Here is a 13,565-nt window from a genome sequence, read left to right as displayed (position 1 = left end):
GGTCCTGCTTTGAGCAGGGGGTAGGACTAGATGATCTCCTGAGGTCCCTTCCAACCCTGATAGCCTATGATTCTATGTAAATTAAGCAATGAAGTCAATAGAACTTTGCTGATTTACAATGAGGATCTGGCCTGTTTTGGCTTTTTGCTTCTGTTTGGGGTGATTTTTTTTCTATTTTTTCCCCCTAAGATCTTATAGGTGAACTTGGGATTAGAGCAGGGCGAATTCTTGATTTTTTGGTTCCATGCCTGAACCAGACCAAACAAAAAGTTCATTTCAGGTCAACCTTAAATGAACTGTTTCAGTTTTTTCAGTCAGATTAACTCCTTCCCCCCAATACATTGGGGTCAAATTTAAATATTTTGTTTGAGAGAAAATGAAAAAAAACATTTTTTTAACCTTTTACAATGGGGGGGGGGAAATTTTCATAACAAAAATGCCATTTCAAAGACAGGCGAAACTTTCTGTTTAGAAAAGGCAGCAGTGAAATATTTAGACTTTTCAGAATTTATTTTTCCCCCTCTCCCCCCTCCCATTTGCTGAAGTTGTTCCAAACCCATGAATAGCTTTGGTGTCCCAGAAACTGCACTTTTTTTCTCTGAATTTCCAATTAGCAGAAGAAACTTCGCCCAGCTTTTGCTGGCACTCATGAAGATGATAGCTTGGGCTGGTGAGGAGCATTTTACTTGATGTCAAGGAAATGGTCACAATCTGTCATAATTCTTTGGTTAGATAAGTATTTCCTAATAAGAATATCACTATTGAAATCAATGCTCCAAAGGTTTGGTTGAAATACCCGTCGCTGTTTCGGTATCTCTATTCGGAGTCGTCTCTCACAGGGTACAATTCATCTCTGTGCAAATAACTAGCACAAGAACAAAGCTCCAATTCAGCGTCAATTCAGCCCATAGGACTTAACTGTTGCATAGGCCTTGAGCTAGTTCTCTGCAGAGCATGAATTCCCTCTCAGTGAGTGCTAACATTTGAATAACACTGAATCATCACATGGACACTAACTTCCTCCCCCCCGTAATCTTCTCCCCCAGCCCCAAACACACACATAGTTAATAAACTATTCCCACTCGCAAATGAAGAAACAGGTTGTTGACTGACTTCTTCATTCTGAAGGCAAGTCGTGTTCCTTTTTTGGGGCCAGAAATGTTTATGCTGTGCTGATGGCCTGTGGTTGGTCAGGAAGATTTGTTAATTTGTATTTCCTCATGATTTCTGTAATTTTGCAGTCCCATCCTCTTTCTGAACACCTACCAGCAAGGTGGTGTAATGCAACGAACTCATGATGTGTAATATTTCATCTTATTTATGACCGACTTACTGAGTCATGCTCAGTTGCAGTACAAGGAGAAGGCCCAATTCTCAGCTGGTTTACATTGGCAGAGATCCATTAATTTCTATTTACATCACCTGAAAATCTGGCCCAATGTTTTAAAAAACAATCAAAAGAACTCTCATGTTTAGGTAATCAGCCCCTTCCTGTATAAAGTGAAGCCACTCCAATGCATGTGCGAACATGTAAGCACCTTTGTAGCCTTCATTTTTGTGCATGCAAATAGTGAGTTATGTGTCTAACTAGCTACTTGTGCACAGTTACTTGACTTGCACATGCAACCTCGGTAACTGTGTGTGTGCAAATTAGGTGCACCAACATACATGCATTTTTGCAGGTAAAGTTTAAAAGCTCAGTCCTAACTAAACTAGCAGCTGAAAAATTGATTCTGCTTCTTGATTAATGAGCCATATTTACAGCCTTCTGGCTTCAGCATTTTTATCGAAAACCTCTGAAAAATTCCCAAGTTTTGAAAAATCCAGTATTCGGATTGTGTCTGATTTCTACCTGGGTTTTGTACTGGCTTGAACTCCCTGACCCAGCTCCCTGCTCAGAGACACTCTGGCGATGGCACAGTGTGCTTGTGTAGGGGTGGGTGACTGTCAGTTGGGGGCTGCTGCCAAGCCCTCTCAGAGGTCCAGAGAAGCCCAGGCCACTTCCACCTTTTGAAGCCCTTAGCCATAATGAAAATAAAAAATGATGACACATGAAAACAAAATAAGGCACCAAAAAAAGAGTTGAGACATAATTTGAATACGTTTATATTTAACAAATGCTTTTCTAGCCTTTTTCTGTGCAAATGCACTAATTATTGAGGAAAAATCTAGCTTTTGTGCAATGTCACTGTTGATATTAAGCATGGTGAGCCCATTCAAACTCTCTTGTCCCATAGTTGAACAGTGATAGTTCTTTACCTGCTTCAACATATTGACGGTGCATTCAGCTGAAGCCATTGATGCAGGCAAACTGACAAAAATACTCAATGCCATTGTGATATTAGGAAACACCCCAGAGAGTCCAAGTGTGAGTATTTCTTGAGCAATTCCTTTGGCTTGCAATCCAATTGAAAGTTCATGGAATATATTCATTTGAGGAAGATAACCTCATCACAGATCTTTTGAGATTTCTTTGTTGTACTGTTGCTGAAATTATTCAGGCTGCAGAAAGTAGATCTTCATTACTCAGTCTGTTGAACTGCCAAAGAAACCCAAAAAAGGGTACAAATTAGTTGGTGACTCAAATCGATGTGTAAGACCTGATTGAATAGAGTCAATGATGAGAAGGAAGACATTGACCCTGTAATGCTGCTTGGCATCGGATTCAGTAGGTAAATTGTGATTGGTGGAGAACTCAGATGAAATGCCAGTATTTGGCAACAAAAATGATTAGGGGTCTGGAACACATGACTTATGAGGAGAGGCTGAGGAAACTGGGATTGTTTAGTCTGCAGAAGAGAAGAATGAGGGGGGATTTGATAGCTGCTTTCAACTACCTGAGAGGTGGTTCCAGAGAGGATGGTTCTAGACTATTCTCAGTGGTAGAAGAGGACAGGACAAGGAGTAATGGTCTCAAGTTGCAGTGGGGGAGGTTTAGGTTGGATATTAGGAAAAACTTTTTCACTAGGAGGGTGGTGAAACACTGGAATGTGTTGCCTAGGGAGGTGGTGGAATCTCCTTCCTTAGAAGTTTTTAAGGTCAGGCTTGACAAAGCCCTGGCTGGGATGATTTAATTGGGGATTGGTCCTGCTTTTGAGCAGGGGGTTGGACTAGATGACCTCCTGAGGTCCCTTCCAACCCTGATATTCTATGATTCTATGATTCTATTCTGTGCTACTAATTTGGACTCAGTCAGGATTGTGTCCCATTGTTCACGAATCTGTTGAATATCATTGATAAGACTTTCAGTGTTATTTCTCTCAACATCAAGTGTAGCATTGCGTGCTTCAATGACCAGATTAGTTTGGTGGATCATTGTAAGTAGTGTCACCCACAAAGATGACATCAGAATGCATTCAAATTTGGACATATGCTTCTGAATAGATTGAAGTTCAGTTTGAGCCTGTGCAGTGAGACTGAGAGATTCAAGCTCATTTAAAGCCTTTCTCACTGAATTTAAATGCTGCGCAACTGGTTGAACATCATCAATACATGCAGACCATCTAGTTTTGGACATCCCATGCAGTGAAACAGGAAGATATTGCTTCAGAATTTCCCACCTTTGTCGGAAATTTTAAATGTTTCAAATGTTCTAGTGTTAATAAGTAGCCTTTACAACTTGAACTGTTCTGCTATAAATAAGTAACTTATCCACACTTGAAATGCTCTACTATTAATAAGTAGCCTATTTACACCTGAAATGTTCTAAAGTAAATATGTAGCCTATCCACACTTGAAATATTCTGCTGTAAATAAGTAGCTTATCTACACTTGAAATCTTCTACTATAAACATGTACACAAATGCTGAAAAGACTTAAAACAAAGGAATACTAATTAAGAACACAAAATGAAATAGTCAGACAGGTTATTATCCTTATCACTGAATCAAAACTCAAGCACGCAAGGTATAATATAACAGGCTGAGCTGAAGACAAAGGGATGACATATATATAGTAAACACAGACACTGATACAGACAGAGGGATAATGTCCAAAAATTTCAAACGTGTGATCACGCGACATTCACTGTACAAGATGGTCGTCACAAATTTTCACCTTGAATCTGGGCCTATAGACTATGAAAGCCTATGATGATGGCTAAGCTACCAAGCTAGGGCTCAACCAACCAACCACTCACCTCTTTTAGCGACCATATAAAGATAATAATGATGAATTATCACACACAAATAATTTCTTAGTCAACTAGACGTAAAACTACGAAGACACTAAAATGTAAAAATTCTCTACCTTTCAACATGCACTTGATCCAGCACCAGCCACTAGCAGTGGTTTGTTTATATAATCAGCTGATCTGAGAGGACATGTTCATCACGGTCTAATCTTGTGCCATCAGAACCAATATATTTTAATTAATATTTTTGGAACATTTTTAACTCTTTAATATGACAAAATCTATATCAGTTTACAAAAAAATTATGTCTTTTGCCAAATCACATCTCTTACTTGCTTAAATTTGCAGCTCTAAGCTGAAAGAGTGTGTCTCATTTTGGTCTGATAGGGATGCGCATAAAAACAAATTGTGAAACTTATCAAAAGCCAAAAAATTTAACAAGTGTCTAAATCTGAGGCCCCCTTTGAGCTTGAGGCCCAGGCCGAATGGCCCTCCTGGCCCCAGCTCTGATTGGCCCTGGTTGCTGCAGCTGTGCAGTGGGGGAGTGAGCTGGGCAAGGAACCTGCTGAGACCACTGCAGTGACAGAATGCAGGGAGCAGGGGCACTGGGCCCCCCCCAACTCCATCCCTTCAGCTCTGCCTTGGGGCATGCAAGCCCATCTGCTTCCCACTGTCCTCTCCAGTGCCAGGTACCCCCTGCCCCTTTCCCCCCATGGGGCACCTCCTCTTCCTGCCCCTGCCATGAGTGCCATGTACCCCTCCCCCTGTGAGTAGCTGGGCCAGGGCTTCTGTCACTGTCTGGAGCAGCGTCCCATGGCACTGAGCTCCATCTGCTTCTCCCACCAGACAGAGCCCCTTCCTGCCCCCAGGCCAGGAACAGGACCTGCTGCTGGCGGGTCTGCATCTCTGTGACCGGATCTGCTCTCTCCTGGCACCAGTCCCTGTGTCCCCTCTCTGTGACAGGAGACATGATGATTTTAGGATGGGGGGTACTGTTGAAGTGCTGGTTCTTGTTTACTCTTTGGCATCCTTCAGGGGCTAGAAACCCATTTTCTGGTTGCTGGAGGAAGCCTTTTCTGAGCCAGCATAGAAAAGACACTTTTCAAGGACCGCTGTGAGCTTGTGCTGCACAGGCCTTTGGGAATTCACACTGAACCCCGTGATAGGAAGCGCAACTGCCCAAGTCGCCAAGAGGAAACTGATTTTTGTTTGTTTTGTAATGGGGATTAGAGATAATGATTTCAACAAGCTTTCTTTTTTCTCTATTTGTTGCTTTTTTTCTGTCCCATTCCCCCTATTAATCCTGATGTATACCTGGGAAGCTGTGAAGTTAATTTTTTACACTGATTTTCACCCATTTTTAATTTTTTTGAGAAATATTGATAAATTCCTGGGAAATTAAAAAAAAAAAAAGGAAAATGGCACACTACAAGTTCATTAGTGTACTTTGATCTACTCCACTTTGAAATGGGAATAGATCAAAGTGCACTACTAGGGAATTAGGAGGGTCCATATGGCTAGTGCAAAGTAGATTTACAGCCCTGCTGACTGCCCAGCAGTCATCAAGACAAATCCCTGCTTCAGGGTTCCTTTTGGAGTAGTGCGGATGCTGTATGTAAAACAAAAACAACCACCACAGAAAATGCATAGCTTACATCAGGTTCTCACACACTCTAGCACATTGTATGGCATGAAGAAGAACACCAGATGCCTTAATCCACTTGAGAAGCATAGATGTTCAGTTGGATGAAACTGTTTGAAGAGAGTAGTCCCTTTATCAATTGTTTTTTAAAAAGAGGTTGGCATCAGCTAGCTAACCCTTTCCTTGCTCAGTCACTACTTCTTTCTGTCTTTCATCTAATCTAGCTATCTCTGTCCATTTAATTTAGCCTACACCTTCTTCCCCTCCCCCAGGCCTAAGGTGCTTGTTGCTGTAGTATCACACATTAAAAGATATCCTGTCAGTGAGTATGGCCCATCTCTACTTCCACAGGGTTGTATTTCTCAGGAGCATGTGAGGTGGGAGATCTCAAGGGGATTTGGGAGATGCTAAGTCTAGGCTCACCAGAGGGCAAGTATGAAAAATCGGGACAGGGGGTGGGGGGTAATAGGTGTCTATATAAGAAAAAGCCCCCCAAATTGGGACTGTCCCTATAAAATCAGGACATTTGGTCACCCTAGCTAAGCCCCTCTGTATGTATCTTCATTTGGGCAAGGCCTCTGCAGCATGGTATGGCTTGCACTGACCTGCAAAAGAGGCAAGACACATGCTCATCCTGAGTTCCAGGGGAAGATGTTTCCCAGGTGAACGCCCCGCAATCGGCAATACCCTGCCCCAGCATCTAGGGCTTTTCCCTTGGGTTCTGTCAGCTCCATTGACTAGGGCATTCTTAACACTTCAAATGTGGCCCACTGTAAAATGTTTTTTCCATTTGGTGGGGAAAGTTCTCCAGAATCTGAACATCTGGGTCTCTTTTTAAATCAACTATCTCATCACCAAGAATTCCAGGGGCATTATTTTTATAGGAGCAAAAGTTTTGTTCTCCCTCTACCAGGGAACAACAAACACTGCTTTCCTGATCTGTGCTGACATTGTCTCCAAGTCTGGAGCACACAATGCCATGTTCATCTCAAGGTTCATCAGAACTACAGAGCGAGAAAGCAATACTTGCTCAGTGGAAAGAAGAAGAAATCAGTTGCAGCAGAAAGGATATTTGCAACCCCCACAATCTAACTGCAATAAGACACTTGGCAACTGTTGATGTGAAGCCAGAGGAAATGACTGGATGAACGTCTCTCGTTGCTTTAAAGCATTATGAAAAAGCGAGCCTTGAGGATCTGGAGTTCTTTAAATGAGGAATATATAAGGTCCCATTTGAGCACATTAGGATACGGTCACTGTGGAATGAGTGCATCCGATGAAGTGAGCTGTAGCTCACGAAAGCTCATGCTCAAATAAATTGGTTAGTCTCTAAGGTGCCACAAGTACTCCTTTTCTTTTTGCGAATACAGACTAACACGGCTGTTACTCTGAAACCTGTGGAATGAGAGATGGCACAATCACCAGTTTTGCTAGGTCATGGGATCTCAATAGCCCCTGATTATTTCCAGACAGGAGCTTCTCACCAGCTTCTTCTGATTCAGCCAGTAAGTGGTAAATAACTCGTCTGCAGTGGTTATCCTCTCATGCTAAACCTCTCACCTTCTGGAATGTAACAAGTCCACATACTTCCACCCTTTATTTGCTCAACCAGCCCCTTTAGTCTATGTTCAGATGCCTGTTCCAAAAGAAGTTGTTAAAGGCCATGCAATGTAACAATCCCATGCTGGTGGGGTGATGGGGGAACCCCTCTGAAATACACGTCCTTGTCCCATGCCATGCCTACAAGTGGGAGAATTTAAAGTAATTTCTGATGTAGCCAGATATTGGCGGTGTTAGGAACTCCAGGCTTGGAATGCCAGCATCTTGGACAGTAACCTCTGGGGAACTGGGCTGGCCTGGGGAGAATGGTGGTTGCTGCAGATTGTGGCAGCTCCTGAACCCCTCCCTCTTGGCGGTCCCTGACTGAATTTTCACTGTACTTTACTAATTCCCTTAGGGTGAAATTCACCCCTGTACAGAAGGCCAGCACAAAGCATCACTGAGGGGTTCTAGTGGTGGCTAGGCCTGGTTTAGCACAGGGGAGAATTTCATCCTTATTTTTTAATCCCAGACCGAGTGCTGGGTGCTGCTTGATACACAAATAAAGAAATGCGTGAGCATCCAAGGGCCAATCGAAGACTGGACAGGAATGTACTGGGAGGCCTAAAGAACAGTGATACCTCAGCATAGTTATGCTCCAGTCCTTGCTCTTGTTTTCTATGCATTAGGGTGGGACGGCAGTATACTGAAGTGGGTTAGTGTCTGTGGGCCTCGTGGAAGAATGGAGTGAGCAGGAGGGATTTGGATGGAGAAAGTGGCTATCTGGTGCATTGGGCTGGGGAAGGAACGCTGTGTATAGAGGATGGCGGGTTCTTTTGGGAGAGTCGAGAGGCTGTAGATTAAAATTTGCCAAAACCACCTGCTCAGAATGGAATGTTCCCAACTTCTGGAACCTGTGGCTATTGCTAGATTGAATCCCGTGGCCTAGGCAGAGGGCTCTGGGCAATGGAATAGCTCCTCCAGGAGAAGAATGAGCTGATTTCAATGGGTGTCAAGAACATCCTTAAAGTCAAGGATGTGCTTAAGTGCTGTGCTGAATCTGGGCCTTAACGCGGAAAGACCCAGGCAGCCCATGGAGGAATCTGAGGGTGGGGGTGGTGGAGCTGGCACCACTGGAGGGGTGGTGGGGGAAGAACACTTTAGCTGCCGCTTGTGTAGTTTGGAGAGGTGAGAGCCAGGTGGGCCGGAGAGGAGACTCAGTGACTGTAAGAGCTATGAGTGGTCTCAACCACCTGAACCGGTGGCCCGGCAGAGGAGGCACAGGAAGGAGCAGTTGTTAGAGGGAGCAGGGAGAGGATGTGGTGAGACCACTGTGGCTGTGCACTGTTAGCTCCAACGCTTCGCTCCAGAGGCTGTGTTCCTCGATATACTCTGGTCAGTTCACTCCGCGCTCTGTCAGCTTCCCGCTGGAGAATCCCAACTGCAGAGCAAAAGTCCTTTTAAAAGGCACAAGGGGCTTTCAGGAGAACGCAGAGCCAGCATTGCCACCAGAGCAGGTGGCCCTGATGAGGGAGGGGTGTAGCGAGGAAAGCTCAGGGATGTCCCAAAGGAAGTGAGTCACTCAGCGGGATAGTAAAGCATTTTGGATTCATTCCTTCTGGATGGAACATGCTCTGTGATTGCAAGGTTCCTCTTACTGACTCCTCTCCCTGCATTACAGTTATGGTATCAGGTGTTCTGGGAGCCATTGACTAATGTCCCAATTGCCAAGGCCTGGCATACAGGACGGGCAAAGACTCCTCGGTGAGAAGGAAAGGCAATAGTTAATGGGAAAGAAGACTAAATAGTCTAGATTGGATTTGATTCTCACAGTGGCTCTCTGAGATTAGCCTTTGTAAGGCAGGGGGTGGCTGGAACAAAAAAAATAGCCCTTCCCACTGTATTTCAGCCAAGCAGAAATTGAAATGACACAAAGTGGGACTTTCCCATTTTAAATCCCTTGAGTGAACAACATGCACCTGCCTTGCTCTCACTCATGCCTGCATGTGATTCAGTGCCAAAGTGAAATGCTGCCTGAAAATGGTCTGACTGGAATGGGGCAGGGGGGCGGGGTGAGGAAATTGAGGAGCTATTGGGAAACAAGGACAAACACTGCCAGTCATTGCTTCTGCTAACACAGCGAGCCCTGTCCCTCTATAAAAAGGCAAAGAGTAGCCTAGGAGCCATCACAGACTCAGAGGGGACAGTCTCTGAGTAAAGCTCCTGCAAGACCTGGCTGCCAAGCCCAGGAGGGAAGGATGAAGTTCGCTCTCCATGCCACGCTGTCCTTGGGGATATTGGGTAAGTGCCTTCAGAGCAGCAGTTTCGAGGTGTGGGTGTCACTGACATTCTCAGCAGCCCCCGCACTAGCCAGAGACTGAGAGGACGTTGCATAAGGGAGCCAGTTTAATTGCAGTGCACAGTAAACGCCAACAGTCACTGAACTGTGCAGGACAGAAACCAAAGGGAAAACAGCTGCTGGGTGCTGGACTGTGTCACTCGTTTGCCACGGATCTTGCAGCCCGGAGATAGCAATTTAATACTAATTACAGTAACTACCACCATTCCTATTTTGCTAAGGGCCTGATCCAAAGCCCAGTGACAACCACAGGAGTTTTTCCATTGACTTCAATGAGCTTTGGATCAGGCCCTAAAACAGTCTGAAGGGACAGGCTGCGGTTTCAGGTTTGCTCCTTATACGGAGCTCCTGCTGCAGGTATGGGTGGAGGTATGTCCCCCCGGTGGAGCACTGGTGTAGGAGAGAGTCACTGAAAGCCTTCCCTACAGAGGATGTACATGTATTTAGAGAAGCTTCTTAAAATAATATTAAGCAAAGAATCTTTAAGGTGAAAGTTACAAAAAAATTACTGGTTTCAGAGTAACAGCCGTGTTAGTCTGTATTCACAAAAAGAAAAGGAGTACTTGTGGCACTTAGAGACTAACCAATTTATTAGAGCATAAGCTTTCGTGAGCTACAGCTCACTGTCTTTCTAACCTGTCCCATATTCTTCTCTGGGGGCGGGGGGGGGTGGTCCCTGCAGCTCAACTTTGGACGCCCTTCTTGTAAAGGGACATGCCCCTTCAACCCCCCCCACCCCCGACCTTGCCTGAGAGTCCAGGGCTTGGCTCTCCCCACAATACCCTGCATTGCTTGGGATTATCTCAAAGAAGCTTCCCCAATGGTCTAGTGCCACCAATGACTGTACCCCTTCTCTTCTACCCCAGCCCTGCTCAGCAAGATGAGGCTGTGAGGAGCACCTCTCTTTCTTCTCCTGGGCCCAGAAAGGCCCACAAGTCTCCTTCCACTAGATGTGTCTGTACTCTGCCTTTGGAGCCCCTGCTCTTTCAGGCTCCTGGATTCCTTTGTGCAAAAGGCTGGCTGCGCTCATGACAAATCAGTCTCTCTGTCTCTCTCCTCTCCTGCCCAGACCCCTCTATGTGCTGATAATGAGGCCACCTCCCTGGCAGCATTACTCTCTTAGCCTGATCGTGGGACCCTTGACTTAAATGGGAGGCAGCAGGGGGAAGACATTTTAGAAATAGAACTATAAAAAGAAAAACAGGCAGAGATTTTTTTAAACCAATCAGTAAAAGTAGAGATTTGAAAATAGAAGCTGGGAGCGGGACAACAATTAGAAACAAACAGAAAAAGCACACAGACAATGGCAGAGTTTTACAGGTAAAACAAATGGAAGCAGGCACTGATTATTTATACAAACATTCTATTTTGCAGTAATTTGGCACAGGCAAGTTGTGCACACATTGCTGGCCTGTGTGACCACATAATCTTATTACTGTTACCCTTGTCCTCTTCCCACCTGGTGTTTGTTACGTTCCCTTAATGCTTCTCGTCTTAAATGAAGTGTCCTCTTCTCCTATGAATCTATCATAATTGGGACCCCCCAATCCCAATTCGGGCCTCTGGACACTAATGTTAGCTAAATAATCACCACCCACAACACTGCGACTGATCCAAACTCTCCATCAGCAGAAGAAGAGCATCTGTTTATAATGTTCTGTCCGCCCTTCTTAAGGCCCTGATCCTACAAATGCTTAAGTGCATGTGTAACTTTATGTATATGAATAGTTGTCAATGGAACAACTCGTGCATGCAGTGAAGCAAGGACACGTTTGCAGTACTGGGGCTTAAGTTATCTATCCTTATATCTTATATCTATTCATATATTCCCAAACAAAAAACATGGTGAATAAGAGATAAGAGTGCAAAGGTATTTTTACCCCTCTGTAACAAGCCACTGAAAGAAACCTTGTGGAAAAGAAACCACATGCATTTTCCGAAACAGAAAGCCTAGACTTTAGCAGTTCAATACTCTTCATGTGGGACCTAATGCAAAGCTCTGTGAAGTCAGAGGGATTCTTTCCATTGGCTTTAATGAGGTTTAGATGAGCCCCTTTTATACCCCAACCAGCTTCCACCCTCATTCAACCTCATTTTTGCCCATGATAATGTAAACAAGCAGAAAAGCATGACTACACACCAACACCTGCATTCAGAGCCCTGCATTCCTACATGGTGATGATGGTACCTAATACACAACTATTCAGTAAGTAATAGCCACGTGCTTTCAAACATTACCTTAGATTCCACAATGCACAGGCTCAGCATATTCCATTATCCTACACAAGCCTGTAATGTCACCCTGCATGTAACCGCTTTCTTGGCTTTTCCCAACAATTCAATCTTTACTAACAGTTAAACTATTCAGTGCACTGCTGTATCTTCAACCTGTCTTCCTTCTCCAATGGCACAAAAATCCTACCTGGCCCGTGAAATTGGAACTAAACTTTACACAGCAGATTTGTATTTACCACTGATTCCCAAGGGTGGACAGAGTTACCAATAGGTGGGTGATGTGGGCTGGTGGGCTTGTGAGTGATTGCGTAGGGAGGGATGGCAGAGGGAGACTGGCTGCATATCTTAACAGCCAATTTCCAAATTCTCCAGTGTGTAGGCTGGTGGAAGTGCTGGGCAGATCTTGAGCCTCACTACAGCTGCTTGGTTTAGCTCCAGTGACACACACAGCAGAGGAAAGCTGACTTAGCTGGCCACCAGAGAATCCTCCTGATGTGAGGAGATGCTTTGGGTGATTCCACCTCTCCCCATATCTGGGGCAAGGGGCATGCCAAGGGACATGGGTGTAACTAGGGTGTGTCTGAGCTCCAGCAATCCCCACCCGTGGGAATAGCCCTTTGGGCTTCTCTAGCTTACACCAAGGACTGGACCCTGGTCAGCCCCAGGATCAGCTGGGGAAAAGAGACATCAAGTCACCTTTTCTCACCCCCATGTCCGGTCCTGTACTGAGTGCAGTTTGGCCAGGTCAGAGAATGTGTTCCTGTGTGTTGTCTTTTGTGAGGGTGTCTTCTGGGGGCGTTCCAGAGAAGTGATGGCAACAGCCTTCACTTCCCTCTCACAAACTGTTTTGTCTGGGAACTTGCAGGTTTGTGGTGAGTCTGTAACAGAGAACATGCTGTGTTTCCACTTCCATTGACACTGTCAGGAACTCAAGTTGGTCAGCCTTCCACTGCAGTTTGCCCTTGCAGCATGAGAGGCCTGCAGCTGCAGAGCTCTCATTGTGCGCACTTCTTTGGGGTCTGCAGGGTAGGAATCCTCCTCCTGGACACTCCCTAAGGTGCACAGGACAGGCAGACTGGAGAGCCTGTGCAGGAGAGCAGCTCCCACCCCGCAGACCAGGAAGTCCATGACAGTGGAGCTGCCCGGCTATATACCTTAAAGTCTGCATGGTAGGAGCTCCCCTTCTGCACATCTCTTCAGGAGTGACCTCAGGACATTAGGGTAGAGCATGTCTCCTAAGGAATGAAGGAAAAGTGGGAGAGTAGTTCCCTGGCAGAGAAACACATGTAAATTTGGAGAGCTCTCTGACATAGAGGAGGAACCTGGAATAAGGTGTTTATTCAAGCCCTGACGTTTACCCTGCTCACCCTGATTTCAGTTTGTGGGCCAAGTCCTGCTCTCAGTTACACCACAAATCTGGAGTGACTCCACAGAGGTCAGTTACGCTGGAATTACAACAGCGTAACAGAAGGTTGCATTTGCTCTTATTTCTTCATCTTCCTCGAAAGAGGAATGACTGTCCCCTAGGAGCACAAACCCTAGGAATCATCCTGCATTTGGACTAGGGCAAGGAGCTTTAGTAGAAATCTCCTGGTGATTTGAATCTCAGGCGGCCAATTAGTGAGAGCTGGAATATAAAAATATCACACCCCCTACAC

At 45.1% G+C, this 13,565-nt stretch overlaps 1 protein-coding gene across 1 annotated transcript in view; it reads left to right on the top strand.

Moving 5' to 3' along the window:
* Positions 1-9,437: 9,437 nt before the first annotated feature.
* LOC140916805 (ovotransferrin) overlaps positions 9,438-13,565 on the top strand; it is a 74,642-nt gene continuing 70,514 nt past the window's right edge. The window contains exon 1 of the mRNA XM_073358691.1: positions 9,438-9,614. Coding sequence (XP_073214792.1) covers positions 9,572-9,614 — 43 coding nt within the window. The 5' untranslated portion in view covers positions 9,438-9,571. The remainder of the gene's footprint in view (positions 9,615-13,565) is intronic.

The sequence above is a fragment of the Lepidochelys kempii genome, chromosome 9, assembly GCF_965140285.1.
Source record: "Lepidochelys kempii isolate rLepKem1 chromosome 9, rLepKem1.hap1, whole genome shotgun sequence".
NCBI lineage: Eukaryota > Metazoa > Chordata > Testudines > Cheloniidae > Lepidochelys > Lepidochelys kempii.
Note: the sequence above shows the minus strand (reverse complement) of the source record. Positions and strands in the feature narration are given on the sequence as shown.